Source organism: Aspergillus versicolor (genome assembly GCF_001890125.1).
Source record: "Aspergillus versicolor CBS 583.65 unplaced genomic scaffold ASPVEscaffold_7, whole genome shotgun sequence".
Classification (NCBI taxonomy): domain Eukaryota; kingdom Fungi; phylum Ascomycota; class Eurotiomycetes; order Eurotiales; family Aspergillaceae; genus Aspergillus; species Aspergillus versicolor.
The window spans coordinates 621,026-643,407 of record NW_024467530.1 but is presented as its reverse complement, the minus strand read 5'-3'; the positions used below and the strand labels follow the sequence as shown (position 1 = coordinate 643,407).

The window sequence follows — 22,382 nt, the reverse complement described above, 5'->3', positions numbered from 1 at the left end:
TAAATTGCCGGACTCCGTAATCCGTATCCTTCGCCAAAGCGGCTGGTTATTTCGATGAGATCTTGACGCCTGAGCTAACAGTTGCGACTAACGCCAAACAGCTTAACTTGGATGAAGTGAAAGCGGTCTTCGGTCAACTTGCTTGCCTCAATTACCGTACAGTACGGTGTACATTTCACGAAGGACTAGGAGTAGCCTAGTATGGATAGGCCCACGGAGTATTCTCCAGCCTCTCGCCCTGTGGGTGAGACGAAGTGGGCCATGGCCCCTCGGCCAGATGTGAGTCTTGCAGTCCGACCTTTTGGTGGCCACAATCTCCAACCTTGCGGCGCAGCGGGCGGCGATATTAGCTTAACTCTCAATGCAACCTCTGCCCTCGTGAGTCGTGAGTCGCGCGCCCAGGCCTCAATCAGCCGCATCGGGAGAATCGACAGGTCGTCGCCGCGGTCACTCCGCCGTATAGGCGTATGCTACCTCTAAATTTAGACCCGCAAAAGAGCGAAAGGCAAGACAAACGGTGATGAACCCTCGTTAGGCTCCAAACCAGGGCCGCCGCACCTGAGAACCATGGAACCATAATTTGACTATTGAAAATCTGCTCCATACATGCTAATCATGATTCGTCCGATATGGGGTAAGCGATCTATCTTGTTGATATCGTTCCTATAGTATACTACCACTAGTACTGCGGCACTGCCCACCGACATCGTCACACAGCGCTGGCATGGTGACAAGGGTTTGAAACCCTCAACCTTTTGCGAACCAAGCTGTTCTGTGTTCACACCGGGAGGTTTCGCCTCTTTACTCCGTCCAGGTGATCGTTTTGGTTTGCAACCACTCGTCATAACCTGCTGTACCGCCGAAGCGGCCAAATCCACTGCTCTTCCATCCACCGTGAGGCAAAGTGGGCTCATCGTGGACCGTCATCGAGTTTATGTGGACGGCTCTGTGAACGGACTTTGTCAGCTAACTGGGTTTGGGTGAGACAAGGTGGAAACAAACATACCCGGATTCGATCTGCTTGGCCACTCTCAGACCCCTGAACAGGTTGCTCGTAAATACAGCCGATGTGAGGCCATACTCTGTATCGTTGGCTAATGCGACGGCTTCCTCCTCGCTGTCAATGACGTAAAGAGATACTGTCGGCCCGAACGACTCCGTGGCATAGATATCCATCTCCTTGGTGATTCCACCCACAATAACGGGACGCAGGCCGTTGGCAGAAGACTCAGTAGCATTAGGATCGCCAAACACAACGTTGGCACCCTTTCCGAGTGCATCGGCCACCAATTCTTTGTTTTTCTTGACCGCAGGGGCAGCAACAAGAATCGGTGCAGGGGCATTCTTGCCAAAGATTTTTTCAACTGTCTCGGCGAGTGTTTTCTGGAATTTCTCGGCAATTCCGCGCTGCACTACTATGCGCTCCGTCGACATGCAAATTTGGCCGGACTAGTCATCTGCGTTAGCGTTCTGATTCCTTGACCCCAGATATCGGCGTTTGTTGTATGATCACTTACGTGGAGGAAAGCACCCAATGCACAGCCTGTTGCAGCCTTCTCCAAATCGGCATCATCTAGAACGATTGCCGAAGCCTTGCCACCGAGCTCGAGTAGGACTGGCTTGATGTACTTGCCGGCGGTGGAGGCAATTATTGAGCCAACGTTGGTGCTACCGGTGAAGCTAATCTTGCGCACGTCGGGATGGGCAATGAGCGCATTTGTGACCGCAGGCGCATCCGACGTCTTGTGGTAGATTACGTTCAAACAACCGGCGGGGAGACCAGCTTCCCGGAAAACATCACCGATCGCCCAGAAACACTTTGGTGACAATTCAGAGCCTTTGAGAATGGCTGTGTTACCTGCGGCCAGAGGAAGGGCAACGGCACGAGTTCCGAGGATAAACGGCGCATTCCTAGAAGCAAGCACTAGTTAGACATCCGACTACTCCTGGCTTGCTAACGTCAAAAACGTACCAAGGTGCGATTCCTAGAACAACACCATACGGTTGCTTCACTACTAGCGCACTTTGCTCATCTTCTCGCACAACAGGTGATTTACCCTCGACGGTGGTGATAATCCCTGCGAAATCCTTCAAAAATGCGACGCTCCCCATAAACGTTTTCTCCACGAACAGCCGTCCTGCTCCCGTCTCCTCCATTTGGATTTTAATAAACTCTTCCTTTCGTCCAAGCATAATGTCTGCGGCCTTGTTCATGATTTCTCTGCGCTCGTGCGGATGCGTTTTACTCCAGCTAGGAAACGCAGCTTTCGCGGTTGCCACTGCTCGAGTGGCATCATCGACAGATGCGCCGGTGCAAGAGTACAGGAGTTCGCCCGTCGCAGGGTTATGGACCTCGAACATGTTGTCCGTGACAATTGATTCATTCTTGATTATGAGCGGAAGCGCCGCCTTATCGCCGTTACTAGAAGCCATCTTTCGTTTGAGTGTTGGCTGCGACCAGATCTTGTATGCGCGGGGTATGAGGAATTCGTCGGGTTCAAGAAACGCGGGGCCTAGGACGGGAGGAGATCAGGAGCCAGCAGCTGCGCAAAGGGCCCCTTTAAGCGGAAAGCTTTCAAGTGATGTACACGAAGGAAGTAATGACGGGAATGAGGGGGAACAATTTCGTCGGAGGGGCTCGTTATCGGGGGACGTGGGGCCGGCAAATGTCTGGACGAGTATGGATGGGAGGGAACATGATCATTGGACGTTCAACACAGTCCATCGTTTCCTCCGGGTTCCCAGAATCGCAAACCGGCTCTTGCGTGGGGATTCTCAGCCGACATTTGGTGGTTGTGGGCTTAGGATCGCTCGCCATCTTGCCCCATGAGGGCTTGAGTTCTCACCATGATGGATAGTCTAAGGCCCAAGTGGATTATGCGGCATGGCCTTGTCTTTCGCCGCAACCACTTGGTTTGTCCGTAAATCCGAAGGACGAGACCATGTCCCATGGGCCGTGGCCAAGTCTCTCAATGGTACAAACCCTTGCTATGTTCCTCATTGGTCGTTCAGATATGTAAGCCATCCTTCTCCAATCCAAGAGGGAGCCGCAAGATGCATGCAGGGTACCGGCAATCAACCCGGCATAAGGAAAAAGCGGTGTCGGTGTGGAGGTGGAGGTGGGATACAGCAGAATCGACCAATGGTGTCACTGTGAGCTGAGAGTGTTGATGCCTCAGGTGCCACATTTTTAGACAATTATCGACGATAATTAGGGAGGAGGAACAACCTCTAATACTGCCCTGCGCCTTCTCATAGAGTGGCTATCTTGTGTGACCAACCGCTTATTAATAGTGATTTGCATCCTGCACGGTTGCACCTCACCGTCTTGGCAACGTAGTACGACATCATGTCAGGGCTTGTCACACAGCGTGGCGTCTGCACTTCAAGCTGAAACATCAATTCCAAACACCTTTAACCCCTGATATTATATACACTAAGCATGGCAGATGATCGGCAAAAGGGGTGGTAGAGAGACAGGGCAATCAACCAAAGCTAATTCAATGCAGAATAAAAATCCATATAGTCAAACACCACCCATGTATCATCGGAGAACATGGGAAATGATAATCATAAGCTGTCTTTATTATTATCCCCCACAAACGCCCGCAATGCTCTATTAACCCACATAGCCCTTCAAGGACTTCATTACCCCAGCTCACCCGGATTACTTCCCAGCCCAGATTTTGGTTTGCGAAACCGGCTTCGCCATGTCAGCAAAGGGACACGCCGAAGCGACAGAAGGCGTAATAGAAGGCGCAATAGACGGCGCCATGCCGCTCCTGATGCTGGCACGATCGTCGTCGCGCGAACCAGACGAGGAAGCGCTGCTGCTGTCGCCAAGGACCTTCTTGTCACCTAGGTACCCCTCTTTATCATCCAGGAGGTATTCAGACATCTCGTCGGCGAATTCCTCGCCGTCCCGGATCCGCCAGCGGGCGATGAGATCGTTTTGGATCCAGATGATCTTGCTGATGGCTCGGATCATGGCGGTCTTGCGCGACGTTGATAGAGTGGGATGGGATAGGAGTGCTTCGGTGAAGAGGTCCTGGATGTATCCAAGGCAGACGCCCATATGAATGTATTCGATATTTAGTGGATGTAAGCGCTCTTGGGCCGTGTGCATTAACCTACAGAATTAGTTTCGGGTCGCCGAGAAGGTGGAAGAAGAAGTACTCACCCGACCTTGTTCAGATATCTCCAAAAGTCCATCTGCATCGGGTCGGAGATGATCTTCGTCAGATACCACCGCAGGAACATCTTCCTCCGCATAATCGGTGGGCTGGTCTCGTTATAGAAATCCTCAATGGGAGCATCCGATGCTGTATCCTTGGTGTGGAATGATCGTGCGGTGATGTCGTACTCGAGGAGTTTGCGGTAAACGAGGTTGACAACGGCCGGAATTAAAGTCTTGATATATTTGGCGCCTGAGGCGAGGGCTTCCATGTCGCCTGTTTTGCGAGAAAGAGCCATTAGTCCAATATTGGTCAATCGGGATCCAAGAGCCTGGAACTTACTTGAATTGAAGTCGAGAAAGTCTTTGAGGTAATTGATTCTGGCCTCGAGCCTGGTGTACAGTGCCTTGCGGTCGATGTTTTTGACGGGGCGACCGTCTAGTTTGAAGTACACCATTTTGTTCTTCGATTCATTTGATACCTTGCTATCCATGGTCTCTGCGGTGTGGTGGAATACGTGAGATGTATTAAGCTGATAAGCTGTAGGTAGAAAGATATATACGAAGGGAAATAAACCAAATGAATATAAAAATATGACCCTCGACTACTCGGGAGATCATACGGTCTTATATACCAACCGACGGCCTAAATATTTACTCATAGGTTTCCGCATGGCGCCCGCTCAAGCAATAGGGAGCGATACATTCGTTCCGGCCTGCACGAAAATAAAATCAGTGGAAAGACGTCACGTCAACAAAAGAAGGCATCCATCTGCATCGGCAAAAGTCATTTCGGATTGGGCCGAGGCAGATCAGCCTATCAAGATGCGTGTGTCCTGGCAGTGGTCTGATTATGGGGAAGAGCTCCTATCTCATAATTAATGGCCGTGGGTCCTTGTCGCAAAGGATGCACTAGTTGCCCGATCACAGCTTCCTAGGGTCTTCTGATATCTTCAAGATATTTTCCAGAAGCCTGTTCTTGGGCCTTGTCGGGAGATGATATGAAACGAGGGACCCGTAATTTGAGAGCACTGATAATTGTCGAGGAAATTGCATCGTGTATCAAAGTGAGTTGTCTTACTAACAGAGCAGGAATGCACAGGCTTCACCGGGAGAATCATGCCAGCGTGGGAAAACGCCATCCAAGCCAGAGTATGCGGAGTGGACTACCGGCTTGCAAAAAGACTGAGTGACTCATCGCGTGATTTATCGGAGAAGCAGCAGCTCACAAGTGGCTTGGTAGAACTTAGCGGTGGGTGGGATGGAGCTTGATATGGCCTGATGCTTTGCTGACGATCCGGCTTTTTCCTATCCTCGGATTCGTCATCCGCGCAAAAAGAAAACTCAAAAAAACAACAACAACTTTTTTGGGGCTCGGTGTCGGATAACAGGCAGCGATTTAGTTGTCGATACATAAATCATCTTATGAAACAACGCAAGGACTCTACGGAGGATATCGGCTAAGTTGAGACCGACGTCTTGTAACCAAGCCCAAGACATGATCGGCGGCAGGACTATCTCATCAATGCTAACGACCATGAAGCCATAAAGCCCCCACCTCTTCATTATGTTCTGATAGATCTCGCTCTAGGCCCCTACCTTCAAGTCCTGCATCCTGGTCCAATTTCCTCAAAGGCCGGGGAGCTTGCGCAATCGATTCCCGAACCACGTCGATCCAGTTCTTAGCTACCGTTAGCATCTGAGGCTTGGCTAAACGTACTACTTTTGAGAGACCTTTTGTCACTTTGCATGCTTCGAACCCTGATGGCCCCGCTGTGATGGTCTAGACAATTTGTGACATATGAATTTGTAGACTCTCCATCCAATTGCGCTCGCTTCAACTTATCGATCTCGGAAGTAATATTCATCTAAACCTATACAAACGCACATTTATTGTGGGTATTATTAGCATGTGCATTCCAGTCTTTGCATATGTGCAACCCTCATATGCGCCATAGGTCCATAGCGTGTCATCAATTGGAAGGACTTGATTCTATTGCTTCCGGAAACGCTATGCACTTGCCCGCCACCAGGCGATCCTCTCTAAATCCGGAATCCTCAGGCTGCTGCATATGACAGAAAATAAGAAATGCGGGGATGATTGGGGGACAGTAAATGGTGGGTGTTGGATACCAGGTCACGTGCTGGCCATTGCCGGATTCGTCCATCAACACAACCATCGTGGACCCGTGGACGGACCACCATCCCACTCCGTACCTTACTTTTGACAGCTCCTGAACTCCTCCGGATCCGGGGAGAATCTGAATAGCCTCGCTCAATGAGTTTGTTCCCCTCTGACTAAGCAGTCCATGGCAGAATGTCGGAATATGCATTGTCTATACCAGGAGGCCGGCCCATGCTTGTATGTGCAAAGTCGGAAGACTTCCAAGGGCCTTGACTTTTGATATTGGGCTTATTGTTACTCAAACCGCTCTTGCCTATCTCGTCTCGGGTTACGAATATGCTTTGGATCACACGATTGCTGTTTTCAGAGCAAAGCTTTCGACGCGGATTCCTGTTCCCCGTGGCACGCTTCGTCTCTCCGAAAACAGTCTTGAAGAATAGCCCAACCCTAAACAATTTTTTTCGTTTGCATCAGATATACAGGCGTGAGTGGCCACTTTATTTAAAGTCGGAGATTTCCATCGTCATTTCCCAAATACCAGACCCAACCTCCTCCTGATATTCTACTTAAAGTTTTCACCGTTTCGGAATGATTTCCCGGTTCTTGCAAGGGGCTCTTTTGACCCTCTCTATCTCAGCAGTTAGCACGTCAGCTGCGCGAATGTTGGTCGCATTCCTCCCAGTTTGAAGATCTCGCTCACTCTTAGCAGTCGCCTACAGTCTCGTGCAGCCGACAATGCCGACCAAATCCGCGGTGTCAACCTCGGCGGCTGGCTTGTAATTGAGCCTTGGATTACTCCTACGTTGTTCGAGGGAGCCGGAGATGGAGCTGTTGACGAGTACACTTTGACGCAGATTCTCGGCCCGGACGAAGCTACAGAGAGACTGTCCAAACATTGGAGTTCTTTCATTACAGAGGGCGACTTCTCTAGCATTGCTAATGCGGGCTTGAGTCACGTCAGAATCCCTGTCGGCTATTGGGCAGCAGCACCCATTGAGGGCGAACCTTATGTTGATGGTCAGCTGAAATACTTAGATAATGCTGTTGCCTGGGCGAGAACCAATAACCTTAAGGTCATTGTTGATTTGCACGGTGGTGAGTCTCCTATTGTCAAAAAATAATTCGCCAACCATATAACTAACAGTTTGTTCAGCGCCGGGCTCACAGAATGGATTCGATAACAGTGGGCGTAAAGGACCTATTGAATGGCAACAGGGAGACACGGTTGAGCAAACCCTTCGTGCTATTGATGTCTTAGCTCAACGCTATCTGACAGACGGTGACGATGTAAGTATTGAGGCCCTCAACGAGCCTCATATCCCCGGCGGGATCAACAAGGACCAGCTTAAAGATTACTACGGCAAAACTATCTCGATTGTGCTAGAGAATAATCCCGGTGCGACTTTGGTCTTGCATGATGGATTTGACGCAACAGAATCATGGAACGGTTTCATGTCTGGGGATAATGTTATCATGGACACCCACCACTACGAAGTTTTCGAAGGGAGCCAAAATGCCTGGAGCATTGACCAGCATGTCGATGCTGCTTGCAAATTCGGCCGTGAACATCTCCAAGCTGTCGACAAGCCGGTTGTTGTTGGCGAATGGTCCGGTGCCCTGACAGACTGCACAAAGTATCTAAACGGAAGGGGCATTGGATCTCGCTACGAGGGTTCGCTAGCCTCAGATGGAGCAGTTGGCCCTTGCGGAACCAAAAGCGAGGGTAGCGTGGCCGATTTGTCTGAGGAGGAGATATCGAACACACGTCGCTTCATTGAGGCCCAACTCGATGCATATGAGTTGAGGAATGGTTGGCTGTTCTGGACCTGGAAAACCGAAGGGGCTCCCGGCTGGGACATGAAAGACCTGATCGAGAACCGGGTCTTCCCCCAACCCTTGACAGACAGACAATACCCGAACCAGTGTGGGACTGCATAGAAAGTTCCAACTTGATGGCGGCGGCCGCTCCGCTTTTCATTTCTGATCCAACTGCTGTTTCCCCCCCTTTATAATCATTCATTCTAAAACAATAATATTTCTATGTTAAGTAGTCTATTGTTTTGATTTTTGGGTTGAAAGGATTAATGGAATATTCGTAATTGGCACCGTTTCATCTATAGGGGGTATTTAAGCTATGTAGAAAGAGGTAACTTGACCGTGTAACGCATGCAGACGTGTTTATCCTGTTCAACACCATCGGAACCAGGATGCAATTTCAGAAACTGAGGGTTCGCTCGAATCATAGCAACCGCAGCGCACCAAACGCCGCAACCACTTCTCGATCGACATTAACCAACCAATCTTCCTGGAACCGCTGCTCGCCTCCGCAGCCAACAATCAAAGAATGTAGCCGCTCACGCACAAAGTCCCGAATGTTGATTTTATGAACGATGTCCGAGTTATCCCATTCGGCTCTTCGCGTGGTCTCGGGAGGCTCGTTTTCATGCCACTTCCCGGTTCCCGCATTGTTCCAGTTGATAAGGTAGTCACCGCCTCGGGGATCGTTGGGGTCACCCTCGGTCGTCCCCTCAGCCAGCTCGGTGAGTATATCGGTCCAGACATTGAGGTATGACTGTAGATGGTTGAGGATGTAGGTGGGTGGTTGCGTGTTGGGCCCGTTTAGGGCTAGAAGCTGGGTGAGAGCGAGGGCATGCAGTTTCTTCTGAGTTGCGGTGCCGATGTTATCGTAGTGGAGGAACCATTCTGTGAGGAGCCAGGTAAGAAGTTCTTCTTGTGCTTGTGGGTTGTTCGCGCCGGACGGGGAAAATGCTGCTGTGATGCCGGGGACAAAGAGGTTGGGGTATGCGAGAGCAAGGCGGGCGAGGACGGAGAAGTACTCTGTTTCGATGGCGCCATAGATGTTTGATTGTTTCTTGTTAGGGCCGGTTGTTTGACCGGACTCGTAGGCGGAGTGTAGGCCCTCGAGTATGGAGGTAAGAAGGGAACTGTCGAGGAGGGAGCGGATGATAACACTGTAAGTGTTTTCGCTGCCGCCGTCTACCGTGTCGGCGGCGCGGATTGCCATTTCCACAAGGCGAGGCACGTAGCCTCCTCGTTGACGCAGGGAAGGCTGTAGGAGTGTCTCGAAAGAGGTGAAGAGAGGGAGACGAATGCGATCGCTAAGAACTTCCTGAGGAGCGAGTAAGATGTATGATTCCGCAATTTGTAGGGCTAATCCAACGCCATCGACTGCGGTTTCGAAAATGGGGAACAAGGAGGGTATGAGAGAGAGTATTTCAGGGGAGGCCGGCGCAGGAGTTTGCATTATTATGGCGCTCCAGAGCTCCAAAGCTTCCTCCAGTAGATAGATCATGGTGTCCTATTTGTTATTAGTATGGTGACTTTGAAGACCCAATGGAAACGTACCGAAGTAGGATCGATCGAATTCCGAACCAGAGGCAGGATAAGTGAGTGATATCTCGTCGACTCTTGCTTGAGCGAGTATATCAATGCCCCAAGTAGTGTGAGAATAGCCTGCTTCAGCAAATGCTCGTCGCCGGAGCTTTCCCACAACGGGGGCAGTAGAGACAGAATTTGGTCCGAGAAAGGAGCAATCTTGAAGAGAATTAGCAACCTGTATGACAATAATGTCTAAGAAAAAGCGGAATACTCACGTTATCCTCCATCCTCGTAACGGCCATACGAACAGTGTTAAGCAGCCCCATTTTAGTATCAGAGCTCTCAACTTCTTGCACCAGAGCCATCAGGTTCTGGAAAATTGATGGCGCGTAAGGTTTGAATATTTCCGGGCTGAATTCGAACACATCAAGTACTTGCTTGAGTTGCCTGCCGGCAGTAATTCGGACCACCAGATCATTCAACTGATCTTGACTGTTAAGCAGATGCTGAAATATCTGGTATATGGAGTCACTCTTCAGTTCGTCGGACTTGACGGGCATCCATTGACCAAGAAGAATGGCTATTCTTCTCCTAAGGACATTATAACCGGTGTCTTGGATCTGAATTTCGGGAACGAGAGTGTTTTGAAGGAAACTGCTAAAATCGAGTTGCTTCTCTAAGCAAGCTGCAGCCAATCCTATAGCCGAGTAAAGAGAGTCCTTCAAAATCACATCGCGGTTATCCGGAGCTTTACAACGGACCCATTAGTGCATGAAAACCAGGCAGCCGGAAGAAAATACTCACTAGCAAAAGAATAGAAGACCGTCAGTAAGCGAGGGACAAGCAAATCCTTGAAATGGATAACAAGGTCAAGGAAAATCCTTTCCGAGCAAGAACGTATCGAGAACTCCCAGGCTTCTGAGACATCATCTTCTTTCCGCTCCCACTCCTCTGGATCAGCTTCCCACTCTTGAAAGTCGCCCTGCCTGAAGCGGAAGAATTGTGTAACGAGTAGTTCCATGGCATGATTGACAAAGTCGTGCGTGAACAGTTGAGTTTTTATTAGCTGGACGGCTTCCTTTTTGTCCTCCTTATCCTGGGGTGTCTGGTATTTGAACGACTGTGCCGGGTAGAATGCAATATTAGAGCAAGTCTTGAGTAGAAGGAGGGCTCTGAGACCAGCTTTTTCCATAAAGGTCTTTTCCGATTCGCCATCCGCGCCCAGTTGGCTATAGTTTTCTCCCAGCTTGACTACTAACGTCCAGTACGATTGAACTAGCGGTATACTATCGGGAAGTAAAGCAAAAGATCCAGCGTGAACCTTGGCCATCTCCACGTGGAGCTTTGACAGTTGCAACAAATGTTTTTCGACGAGCTTTCGTACTTCCTCGGGCATTACCATGGAGCCGGTGGCAAGCGCAAATAGTCGGCTGAATTGAGAGTGGGTTAGGAGCCAAAACTCCGAAGCACCTTTTTCTCGATGCGGACGCTCATATCCAGCAACAAGCAGACGCCTGATAGTTTTGAGAGAAGTAAGGCTTTGCTCCATAGTGTCCGCAAGTCCCGTAGAACCAGAATTGTCCTGCTCCAGTGAAGAGGCCCAGGCGTCCACTTTTCCAACGTATATGCTGCCGAGGACATGAAGTATCTCTGGTACAATAGACTGAAGGCTGTGCCGTGTTCTCTGTAACCGTGCTGTTGATAGCTCCTTGATTATTTGTAAGAGAATTACGAGGATTCGTGGTAACTGTAACGGGTTCGCGTCGGGTTGGGTAGACGAGCGGAGAATATCGATAACTGTAGGGATTCCTTCAGGCCTATAGGGATGTGTAAGTCTCCCAATTCTGAGCATAACAATAAGACTCAAGCTCACCAGTCCTGAGGGTACTCAAGACGCATAATCTTGGCCAACACAAACGCATTGTGAAGAGCTATAAGAGGTGCTGGTTCAACAACGCCAGCCTGCAGGGCTCTGAATTTGATCTGCTCCTTTTCTTCCTTCTTAATAGCACTATTAGACATGTTAGCCAGCTCCTCTCATACCCTATCTCAAGCATGAAAAAGTGCCTACTTCGGTGCCGTTTTGCGCCAATACTTATCGATCCCGTTCTTCAGCTGTATAATGGCGAGGTACCGAACTTCGAGGGGAACGGAGTGGTCTAGAAACACATCCTAGAGGAGTTAGTGACAGTACAACAAAGCAGATATACTACAACTTGAAGTGAATTCAATCAAGCACGTACCTGGAGGAAGGTGTAGTATTTCTCCTGTTTCTCCCAATGCTGCAGTTGCTTGGTCCCGGTTTGAACTTGCTGCTGTGTAGAGCTAGCGGCTTGGACCAAGGAGTTCAGAACATTCTGCTGTGTCAGGGGATTAGACTCCCCTGCTACCTCAATGACATGAGCCATTGGTAGGAGCTTTGAAATCGACAGGAGTTTCCGATGATCAACAAGACCAAAAATATCCGCTTTGCGAGAGAATTAGATCTCACTTTTAATGCGGACTGTAGCTCCCGGTAGTCGGTAACCCATAGGACCGCGAAATTCAAAAGCCAGGGAGGTTTGGCGCGCTGATGAGGCGTGAGTCGGTTTTGGCAGGTAAAGGTTCCTCTCCGCTGTAAACTACTTCTTTATGCTGGCACCCCACTTCGGCGGCATAACACGGAGTATTATTGTTCCCCACCCGGTCAGCCCTAGGTCTTGACCCTTGGCGCTATGCCTAATCCAGAACAGCCACTTAGGGCACCTGGGCACTGCATGTGGCTGGCCTTGAACAACGGTCCAAGACAGTTTCCTGTCCCGAGACCGACCGAGACCATGGGCGGGGGATCTGCGATTGCCGGGCCGTGGCTGATTCATGATCTCATCAGCTCTTCCCGACCTCTGACATCGGAGACGGACTTAGATGATATACAATGGTAACGGGAGGACCCAGCGGAGATAATGACCCTGAGATTCTAGAAATTAGCTCTATTGCTGTTTTTGTACACTTAGCCGGATTCAAGTCCGGCAGAGCGCTGTACTTTGTATCGCTCCATAACCCCACTTGCTCCCCCAGCCGTTTCAAACCGGTGAATCCGTGAAACGGCCTACCTGCACTTAGGCAGTCGTTACGTCCTCGCTAGCCTCTAATAGAGCCTGCTGTTATCATACAGACTAGGCCCATCTCAATCGAGCAACATACATCGGGATTAGTGCCACCCGGAACTCCGCCTGGAACTCCAACCTCGTAGTCCGGTGTCCAGCCCATGAGCCGATAGGCTGACATGGCTGAGTGATCCTGACAGCCTCTCCCCCTTGGTCTGTGATGCGGGGTCGGGTTATAGTGACGCTAGAGCCTGGATGTCTATAAAATGGGCAGGTAGCCTGCGGCTGGCCTGCTGAATTGTCCGAGCGAAACCTCAAGACTTGCAGATCGGATTATTGATTCCCTCAAAATGGTTCAAACAAACGGCTCGCAGGTTGCCGATGGCCTCCCAGGGTCCATTGAGACTCGTCTCTTTATTAACAGCGAGGTATGATCAACGGCCGTTTAGATTTGTTAAAACTGAACCTAAGCAATATAGTTCCGGTCATCTTCAGATGGGAAAACGTTCGGTTTGATCAACCCATTCACGCGAAAGACAATTGCAGAAGGTGAGAGAAGAATCTCCTGTCATCTGCTATTTGAGTTGAAGCTAAATATCAGATAAGTCTCTCAGGCAAGTGAGGACGATACCAACTAGGCCGTCGCCGCAGCCAAAGCAGCCTTCCCAGCCTGGAGAGACCTATCCCCCTCTGACAGGGGTGTCTATCTCCGTAAATTAGCGGATCTTATTCGCAAACACCACGATGAGTTCGCTAGATTGGAGAGTCTGTCCACGGGAAAGCCTGTCTCAGCATACTTTGATGGTGCCTTCGCAGCAGACACCTTCGCCTATTTCGCCGAGGCCGGGTGGACAGCTCAAGGAACATCCTCATTGAATACTCCTGGCAGCTTTAACTTAACCCTTAAACAGCCGTACGGCGTGATTGCGGCCATTATCCCCTGGAACGTCCCGTTGGCCTTTTTCGCCTTCAAGGTTGCCCCGGCCCTAGCTGCTGGAAACACAGTAGTGTTGAAAAGCAGCGAGAAAGCACCACTAACGGTAAGCTAAGCAGTTGTGTTTTATCACTTCTTTTCATGTTGGCTTCTGACACCTGTACCAGTCTGCTCTGGCGGCTAGACTAATCGCCGAAATCGGCTTCCCACCAGGCGTTATAAACGTGCTTTCTGGGTACGGTCAACCAGCTGGGAGTACCTTAGCATCTCACATGGATGTACGTTGCATCAGCTTTACTGGATCTTCGTTCACCGGCCAGAAGATCCAGGCGGCGGCAGCAGCATCAAACATGAAAGTCGTCCATATGGAGCTCGGCGGGAAGTCGCCGGCTATCATATATGATGACGCCGATCTAGACAGTGCCGCACAGCAGACACAGTTCAGTGTTCAGATTCAGAGCGGCCAGACTTGCATGGCCAACTCTCGGATCTATGTCCAGGAGACCGTGGCTGAGAAGTTCCTGGCTCTTTTCAAGGAGAAATTCGGCGCCGGTGCTATCCTTGGGAACCCCTTGGAACCAACCACGTCTCACGGACCGCAAGTCGATGAGAAACAATACGAACGTGTCAAGTCGTACATTTCCCTTGGAGAGAAGGACGGCAAGATGAGTATGGGAGGTGATGGGGGAGACGGGTACTTTATCAAACCGACCGTTTTTGAGAACATGCCGGAGGACTCGCGTATTGTTAAAGAGGAAGTGTTTGGTCCAGTTGTCGTTATCAACACCTTTAAGACGGAAGATGAGGCTATTCAGAAGGCGAATAACTCCGAGTTTGGACTTTATGCTTCTGTCTTCACGAAAGATCTTGAGCGCGCGGTGCGTGCGTCCAAGCTGCTAGAGGCTGGCACTGTTGGGGTTAACTGCACAAGCCCTAATATCGCCAAGGACATGCCATTCGGTGGATACAAGATGAGTGGCGTCGGCCGTGAAGGGTTCCTGCATAGTCTGGACAACTTCCTCGAGACCAAGACGGTCTTGATCAAGATGAACTCGTGAGCAAAAGTCGGGTCAAGAAAAAGGGTGTCGGCTATATGGTCACTATCTTGCGTTGATTTTTACAGCCCTGAAAATTATTTGGCCGTGACAAGGCCCCGAAAACAAAGTCGTTCCTTTTGTATATCATGCCATTGGATATTGAGATTCACATACTACGTCTATATTGCAACATTTAAAAGAGTCTCCTATGAACCTTTCCTGGTAGCCTTGACATCCACATTATACCCACTCTTGGTATCGTAAGGGAAGGGGCTTGTGTAGTTATAGGTTGGCTCGGTGTTAGCGTAGGTATCCTTGACAATATTAAGAATTCCGTTCCCGGCCGAGCAGTCACCATCTGTCAGCGGGATTGGCCAGTCCGGCGAATATTCGGATAGTTCTCCGTTTGAAAGAGGCCCGGGATAAGTCTGGTTGAGCCTCAGATTCGTGGTGTCGACGTCGAAGTTAACATAGCCAGTCTTGTTGGCTACAATTTCTAAAAGGTTGGCTCCACAATCCCAGCGACCGAGGGATGGAAGACCCCAGTTGGCCGACACAGAAGCAATAATTGAATAGTGTGTATAAAATGTGTCGTCCTCGGTGCCATGTAGGTGATCGGGAACGGCGCCGCCCAGAAGGATGCTGAATATCCGGTTTGTTTTAGAATACGTTTTATCTTCGTCAAAGGTGATAAGGATGAGGGTGTCGTTCATGAAGTAGTCATTTTCTAGCAGTGGCGATATCCATCCACGCAGCCAATTGGCAGCAAAGGTGATGCTGGTGTCATGAGCGTCGTTGGTCATGTTTGGAGTGAAGAAAGCCCACTGCGGGAGCTTCTCATTTGCCAGGTCATCTTCGAAGTTTGTAAAGTTCTTGATTTGGCGTCCGCGCATGTTATTCTCGGTCACCGAGTCATATAATATGAGCGGGTTGTGTTTCCGCACGTAGTCGTGCGCCTCGGTCTCTTGGTTTGGATATTCATAACCTTGAAACCCAGGATAAGGCATGTGCTCTTGGTACTCGCCCCATGCGATATACTTGGTATCTAGAAGATCAACCACAGTCGAGACGTTGGCTGGTACCCGTTGAAAATCATCGTTGTCCATGCCAAACGTATCACCTCCCGCTGCGGCACAATAATTCGGTTCGGAGGGGTGGGTAAGTGCATAGAGGTTCGTCCTAGGTTAAGTTAGAAAGGAGCAATGTTGGCCGATCGACACAACTCACAGGGCGATTCCTTTTGAGGCCAGCCACTTCAAATTCTCGTCTGCCGAGGAATCCTCGAAGTCCTGTGCGATGTGAAGTATGGTTAGCCATGAGATCAGGCATGTAATGAGTGCAGTGACCCTACAATATTCTCAAACCAAACCTGGAATATCCGGTTGAAGGCGAGACCCTCGACATTCGAAACAGGAGAATAAGGCTCGACAGTCGCAGCACTCGCCGCTATATCCGACTGAGAGGGTTGGGTTGTGGTCGCAACCTGCGCGAAGGCCGAAGCCCCAGTTCCTAGCAGAGCGACGAGGGTCTTCATCACGACCACGTCCAAAATAATATGGATCAATACCCAGAGGAAATTTACAACTTTTGGTTTGCTGAGTCGCCTGGGGTCTAGTCCCCTGAAAGTCGGACAAGCAAATTGTCTCAGCTATATGTAAGGGGAAATTGCTCAGTGGGGGCGTATTATTTATGCTCAGCGGGACATATTATTGCTTGCAAATGATCTGTCGGCCTCACGCGAGGCCAGGCAGAAGGAGGGGTCTACGATCAGCAGCTGATGCGAAGGATCGAGCACCTTGGGGGCGCATCCAAGCTGTCGAGGCAGTGCCCCGTCTTGAAATTTGGACAGCTTATCGAGTCACATCCAGCGAACCCCACACGTGCTTATCTTGCGTTTCGATCTGGTGGACCATGGTCCAGGAGAACTAAAATGATTGACTGAAGTCAAGCTTTTCTATTACCCGATGGCCTCAAGTCGAAGCTCATTCGGCTCCTTGCTTCATAAAAAGCATAACAAGCTCAGGCTTCCAGTTGAAGAGGATAGCATAACCAGGTGAACACGATAGGTGGTGATTATGTAACAACTTAGTAATATAATCACGTGTGGCCCATCAACCTCGGCTGATTGCGGCCCCGATCTGGGGAGCCGACCGAAGCATTCATGATGGTGGCTGGAGTTGGTAGCGTTCACTCCGCATCGACTTTAGATCTCTCTCCCTTCAATCGCATTATGCTGAGACGATGAGCTCGGCCAATTTTGTCGCTGCCCAGCAGCGCGTTTTGGAACGCCGTCGACGACGCGAGGCCGAATCCCAAGGCCGGCTCGCAGATCAACAACGGTCTTCAGTGATCAATCATCCCGCCGTGCAACGACTTCCCTACCCCCTGAATACCCTACCGCAATCAGGCTTCTCATTATGGGGTGCAATCAAAGGTCGCGAAGGAACGAGGCCCGCCTTCCGTGTCGGTCAGGTTGATGCAGAGCTCCTGGATGAGGAGTTACTAGGCCTGCTGAAGGGACAGGTTGGGGAAGCGCTCAAATACTTCGGAGTACGCTTACTTTCACATACATCCACTCTATGATAGTGTCGCTCACATACTTTTGTCTAGGCCCATTTGCGCGACGACTGGTCGAATGAAATCCAACTTGCCCTTCGTGCGATCCTCTTCAAACTCTCAATATGGGACCATGATGCTTCCTACGGCGCGGCTTTACAAAGCCTAAAATACGTCGATAGTCGCAGCAAAGGCCCTGTTTACTCGACTCCAACAAAACTGCAAAAGACATTATACGGACTCCTAACAGTAGGCGGCCGCTATGCCTGGGACAAGTGGGAGAACTGGCTTATTACCCAGGAAGGCGGCTACGAGGAGCCATCACAGGAAGTTCGGTCGCTAGCACGGATAACGAACCTCCTCTCCACTACGCACTCAATTGCAGCATTTGCATCCTTCCTCGTTTTTCTCGTAAACGGTCATTATCGAACTCTAGTTGACCGCCTCCTCCGCATGCGCCTTACTCCACCATCCGCCCAAGCAAGCCGCGAAGTCTCATTTGAATATCTAAATCGCCAACTAGTTTGGCACGCATTTACCGAATTTCTCCTATTTCTCCTTCCTCTCGTTGGTATCACTCGCTGGCGGCGATGGGTATCCCGAGCGTGGCGCAAAGCAATGTCCGCAATCCGAACAAGCACCGACGACGACGACGTCAACGAGAAACAAGGCGAGCTCTCGTTCCTCCCGGAACGTACCTGCGCGATCTGCTATAAGGCCACCGATGAAAACACAACAACAGAAAACGAAGTCATGGCCTCATCGGGGGGTATCAGCGGCTCCGCCCACACGGATGTTACGAATCCATACGAAACAGTACCCTGCGGTTGCGTGTATTGTTTTGTATGTATAGTCCAAAAACTTGAAGGTGAAGAGGGCGAAGGCTGGGTCTGTCTGCGTTGTGGGGAGCTTGTCAAGAAATGCAAGCCATGGAACGGGGATGTCCTTGAAGAGGCTCGTCGACCATCGTCCTCGGGAAAAATTGTTGGATTTGCAGTAGACGATACCCTCAGTAACGGTTCAGAGCAGGATCACGAGGATGCCGTTGATGCGGAGTGATCTCGAGGAACCGAACTTGCAGCAGCCCTAAAGATGGGCAATGTCGAGCGTTCGAATGTTAATTCTTTCTCTACACGGTCTGCGAGCCGATTATGTATATATTTATCAACATGGACACAGGTTACTAATGCATAAAGCTCAGGTGGGTATCTCTACTTTCCTCCAGCTAGACCAAGGTTGGACATCGTCATAATCTGGTGTTACTGGTGTATTAGATTAGCAACGGTATAGTAGCATTCATAGGTAGTAGGCATTATTGATGCTCTTCTGCATTCCCGCGGAAGTTGCATCCCGGGAGGGAGCAACTTCGCTCCTTCCAAGTTGATTGTATCTTGCTCCTTCCCAGAGGAGTCCATATCCTATTGTCGGAGGCAGGCGCGACTGGGCCATGACCGGAACAATGATACCAGAAGGCTCAGCTAGGGCTTCAGTTCCATGGATGTGGATCGCAATCATTCCTTCCTCTTTGGCCAATGCCCAGCACCACCTAGAGCTGAGCTAGAGTTGGAGGTTCATACCTGGCTTAGATACCTACCTCAGCTGCCTGCCTGCCTGCCGAAAGTTCCAGGTTCGCATTCAAAAGCTGGCCATGGTCAAATCGGGCATTTACCGTACGCGCATTTATACCTAGTACCTATTTTCTATTCTAGTGCAGGCCCCAAAGTAAGTTGCTTATCGCCCAGTACCTGGTAAAGACCTTGGGGTTTCTAGAACGTAGGTAGGTAATTGCTAGGAACATGAATATGAATTTTGGAGACCAATAAAAAAAAGCTTATTCATTCCCCGCTGGGTATCCATAAGATATTAAGAACTTAAACTCGAATAATGTACAGTCTATAGCATTAGGTATCGTCATAACTCGTCAATTGTACAACGCCAATGCCCGAAACAGAAACATACAAATCAAAGCGTCGGAGCCCTCTTCAGCCCGACACAATATCGCACAAATAGTGTATCAATGAAGTGCCCGTGCCGAATACCGGGTGGACGGCGTCTCTCGAACTCATCAATGGCTTCCTGGACGCCAAATCCGCATCGCTCAATTAGGTAGCTGACAATCAGGAAACCAGTCCGGTTGAATCCGTAATGGCAGTGTACCCCAACCACGGGCCGTGGGCCCTTGGGACCGGTGGACTTCTTCATCGTATCGGTGATTTCATTCTGCAACCGATCTACCAAGAAAACAAAATCCCTTACCTCGTCCGGCGTCGGAGGGATTTTTGACACGGTGGGTTGTTTGTGGTAATGAATGCCACCTTCTTCCAATGAAGCTGGGTTGTATACAGGGTTCTCGTGGCTGATATCAATCACCGCGTAGATGCTACTACGGTGTGCCTTGGAAAATAGGACTGGGTTGTGTTCCTCATCGACTTCTCGGAGCATTTTGAGTGCGACAAATGTGTCGGCTATTCGCTCTGACACAGGAGGGACCTTCTTCCACTTTGCCAGATTCTTCACATCCCACTTCCCAGAAGTATTGAGATATTGCAGTTGCCATCCAAGATTCAGCCGGTGGTCAGCGTGTTGAGCCACGAAGTCCTGGATAATACCGGCAAGAGTGCGGTATGTAGCACGGTCGTATAGGAGTGCATGAGAGGCGGGTGATGGAAGGATAACGGTCTTCACAGAACGTTTAACTTCGACTGATCCTGTAGGTCCATTTGTGGTAATTTTCTCATTATGTTGTGGCTCAATGCCGAACTTCTCTTCGTGAGCCAGGGAGTCAGGAGAGCCTGGGGCCTGTCCTTGGATTTCAGAACTCGCCACAGCATCACCAAAGAACTTGAGGAGTTTCTGGAGTTCGATTGGCTTGGTCACTGTGTCTGATTCGCCGCCCACTAGTAGGATAGGGACGTGCACACCGGCCCAAATCTCCTTACCAGGAAGACCCCCAGTCTGTCTGCCATCAGGTCCGGCATGAGGAAGTGTACCCCATGCCATACGCCTCCAAACAGGCGTCTTACTTTGTTTGTTGTAACGGACCTGAAGGCCACGGGTCTCTGCATCAGCATCCACCCCAACAAGCCTAGTGACGCTATTGCTGCTCAGGCCCCCACGCCTATCCCAAGACCTCCAGAGGTCAAACACTGGCCCAGGTATATATAGTAGGCGCCGGTACGAGGAGGCGTCCTTGGGCGAAGGCGGCGACGCACGGGGGCAGACAGCGACGAGGCCAAGGACATGGTCTTTCAAATCAAAGCTGAAAGGTGAGGTGGATGATGTCAGCATTGCTGAAAGAGAACAGCCTAGACTATGCGCAATAAGGACGACTTTTTGGCCGGCTGCTTTGTCTCGATGTTGGTCAATGGCGGTGGCGAGCAACTCGGCTAAAGCTTCGACTTTGTACGCATCCCACGAGGTAGGTGAAAAAGACGATAATCCACAGCCTGGTAGGTCAATTCCGAAACAAGGTCCAACATTTGACAGGCTGGTAAGAAGATGGTTAAACTGCGACAGGGACCCGCCTAGGCCGTGGACGAACACCAGAAGGGGGATCGGTGATGGTTTGGTCGGAAACTTGTCCATTTGAGGATGTGGGCGGTAGAATGTTCGAATTGATTTGTATTCGGCAACAGAGGTGGAGTAAGAGAGATATGTCGAATGCTTTTTCAGAAGACCAGGGTCTGTATCGACCGCTAAGGATTTCGTCAGCTTTACATGAGCTATAGATGATATTCAAAGAGTACCCACCATCCTGCGGCTCTTCACCTTTCTGGTGTATCTCCTGGCCAGGATGTCGTTCGTTAACATGTTGCCATGACTCCGAGCTTTCATAGCCTTCCTCGTCAGAGGAAGTCACTGTCCCAGCGGAGCTCTTGCGAACATGTCTCCGTTGAGACCGACGAAACCGCCCCCTGAAAGACTGTGTAGAACCTTTGCGCTGCAGGAGCGAAGAGAGAAATCCGCAGCCTGCCATAACAACAACGCAGGCGCTCAAGAAGATCACCTCACCCTGGTGGACTGTCGGGTCCAGATCAAAAGCATGAAAAGAAAAAGTGAACGCGACAAAGGGAACTATCTCCAAAAGAGTGGAAGAGATACTGAACCGAAGGAGTCGCAAAGCGTTATTGTTGGGTGACCCTAACCGGGAAACGGGCGGTAAAAGTGAGCTAGTATTAGGAGAGTTCATAATGGCATTTGCTTCGGACTCCGACGTTTATATAAAGTTAGGGATCTAGCCCAAAGGGCGAGAGTAGGGCGCATCAAAGGGGCCAGGTCATAGAACAAACAGGGGTGACGAGGATCCGTTCTGGAATGCGAATCGAGCTCTCCACGAGACGGAAAGATGAGAGCTCTTTGGAGGAAATGCGTGAAGAGTGAGGCGACGGGGCGGGTCCCTCAGGACAAGTGAGACGCTAGGAGGATGATAGATCCTAGCTCTGGCTGCTCCGTACTTTTAAAAGAGCTGTGCACCAATGAGTACCCAGGATTCAGCACGTTGACCGTCCACCTGGGACCAGACGGTTGCGGGGCGTTTCCTCAAGTTCCACCGTTCTAACTGGACCTTTTCCTGAGTATCGTTGAATTGAGCCTCGCGGAAGATTCCCGGTAGTGGAACTAGCCCAAGAGGGACATGAAAACCTGCTATATTCGCTGTAATCGAGTTAGCAATACTGCAGATGATTTTCTCAGCTAAGCCACACCAAGCACATACTGATCAAAATGAGAAAGCGCAATGCGGGCAGCTTAAGACAGGTAACGAGTGACTGGTAAACCACACTTAGAGTCAAGCGCAGACAAAGAAGCCGTCCGGTGCGACAGTTGGTCGCCCGACCGGAATTGGGCAATCAAACTCAGGAGACCCCTTGCTGACGATGATGATACGATTCCAATCTGGGCCTGTCACAGTCGGAGAAGCAGCATCGTGAAATTGGCCGTTCGTACCAATCCAGAGGAAGAAAGAGCAGCAAGTCAAAATAATTGACCGATGACGTCCAGTCATGGATGAGCTCTGCATCCCGTGGCCGATGACTCAGCGCCCGCCGTTACACCCGGTGGGTATTATTACCAGGTGACTTTCTGCTCGACAATCACCAGTTTCAAGTCATGATGATCAACAGACAGTCGGTGA

At 50.2% G+C, this 22,382-nt stretch overlaps 8 protein-coding genes across 8 annotated transcripts; 3 read left to right on the top strand and 5 right to left on the bottom strand.

Annotated features, from left to right (window-relative positions):
* Positions 1-801: 801 nt before the first annotated feature.
* Positions 802-2,818, bottom strand: ASPVEDRAFT_54344 (aldehyde dehydrogenase; the record flags this gene model as incomplete). Its single annotated transcript, XM_040814922.1, has 5 exons — positions 802-946; positions 1,007-1,449; positions 1,518-1,911; positions 1,973-2,422; positions 2,802-2,818. The coding sequence occupies 5 exons, from the start codon at positions 2,816-2,818 to the stop codon at positions 802-804; spliced, it is 1,449 nt and encodes a 482-aa protein (XP_040669877.1).
* Positions 2,819-3,667: 849 nt separating this feature from the next.
* On the bottom strand, positions 3,668-4,632 carry ASPVEDRAFT_136044 (protoglobin family protein; the record flags this gene model as incomplete). The annotated part of the gene is made up of 3 exons (XM_040807258.1): positions 3,668-4,130; positions 4,181-4,451; positions 4,518-4,632. 3 exons carry the CDS (start codon positions 4,630-4,632, stop codon positions 3,668-3,670), a joined length of 849 nt encoding a protein of 282 aa, XP_040669876.1.
* A 2,255-nt stretch (positions 4,633-6,887) lies between these two features.
* On the top strand, positions 6,888-8,237 carry exg1 (glucan 1,3-beta-glucosidase; the record flags this gene model as incomplete). Its single annotated transcript, XM_040814921.1, has 3 exons — positions 6,888-6,946; positions 6,982-7,394; positions 7,453-8,237. The coding sequence occupies 3 exons, from the start codon at positions 6,888-6,890 to the stop codon at positions 8,235-8,237; spliced, it is 1,257 nt and encodes a 418-aa protein (XP_040669875.1).
* Positions 8,238-8,538: 301 nt separating this feature from the next.
* Positions 8,539-12,046, bottom strand: ASPVEDRAFT_196137 (putative importin 11; the record flags this gene model as incomplete). The annotated part of the gene is made up of 7 exons (XM_040809206.1): positions 8,539-9,618; positions 9,666-9,854; positions 9,914-10,386; positions 10,443-11,455; positions 11,512-11,649; positions 11,710-11,810; positions 11,882-12,046. 7 exons carry the CDS (start codon positions 12,044-12,046, stop codon positions 8,539-8,541), a joined length of 3,159 nt encoding a protein of 1,052 aa, XP_040669874.1.
* Positions 12,047-13,074: 1,028 nt separating this feature from the next.
* ASPVEDRAFT_73672 (aldehyde dehydrogenase family protein) lies at positions 13,075-14,716 on the top strand (the record flags this gene model as incomplete). The annotated part of the gene is made up of 4 exons (XM_040816216.1): positions 13,075-13,152; positions 13,204-13,273; positions 13,445-13,764; positions 13,826-14,716. The coding sequence occupies 4 exons, from the start codon at positions 13,075-13,077 to the stop codon at positions 14,714-14,716; spliced, it is 1,359 nt and encodes a 452-aa protein (XP_040669873.1).
* ASPVEDRAFT_43565 (acid phosphatase PHOa) lies at positions 14,639-16,678 on the bottom strand. The gene is made up of 3 exons (XM_040812849.1): positions 16,047-16,678; positions 15,923-15,984; positions 14,639-15,874 (listed from the first exon to the last, which is right to left on the bottom strand). Exons 1-3 carry the CDS (start codon positions 16,227-16,229, stop codon positions 14,902-14,904), a joined length of 1,218 nt encoding a protein of 405 aa, XP_040669872.1. The 5' UTR covers positions 16,230-16,678; the 3' UTR covers positions 14,639-14,901.
* On the top strand, positions 16,533-18,562 carry ASPVEDRAFT_196131 (pex2/pex10/pex12 family protein). Its single transcript, XM_040809205.1, has 2 exons — positions 16,533-17,245; positions 17,306-18,562. The coding sequence occupies exons 1-2, from the start codon at positions 16,937-16,939 to the stop codon at positions 18,308-18,310; spliced, it is 1,314 nt and encodes a 437-aa protein (XP_040669871.1). The 5' UTR covers positions 16,533-16,936; the 3' UTR covers positions 18,311-18,562.
* A 651-nt stretch (positions 18,563-19,213) lies between these two features.
* ASPVEDRAFT_54337 (RNA 5'-triphosphatase domain-containing protein) lies at positions 19,214-21,227 on the bottom strand (the record flags this gene model as incomplete). The annotated part of the gene is made up of 2 exons (XM_040814920.1): positions 19,214-20,946; positions 21,002-21,227. The coding sequence occupies 2 exons, from the start codon at positions 21,225-21,227 to the stop codon at positions 19,214-19,216; spliced, it is 1,959 nt and encodes a 652-aa protein (XP_040669870.1).
* Between the last annotated feature and the right edge of the window lie 1,155 nt (positions 21,228-22,382).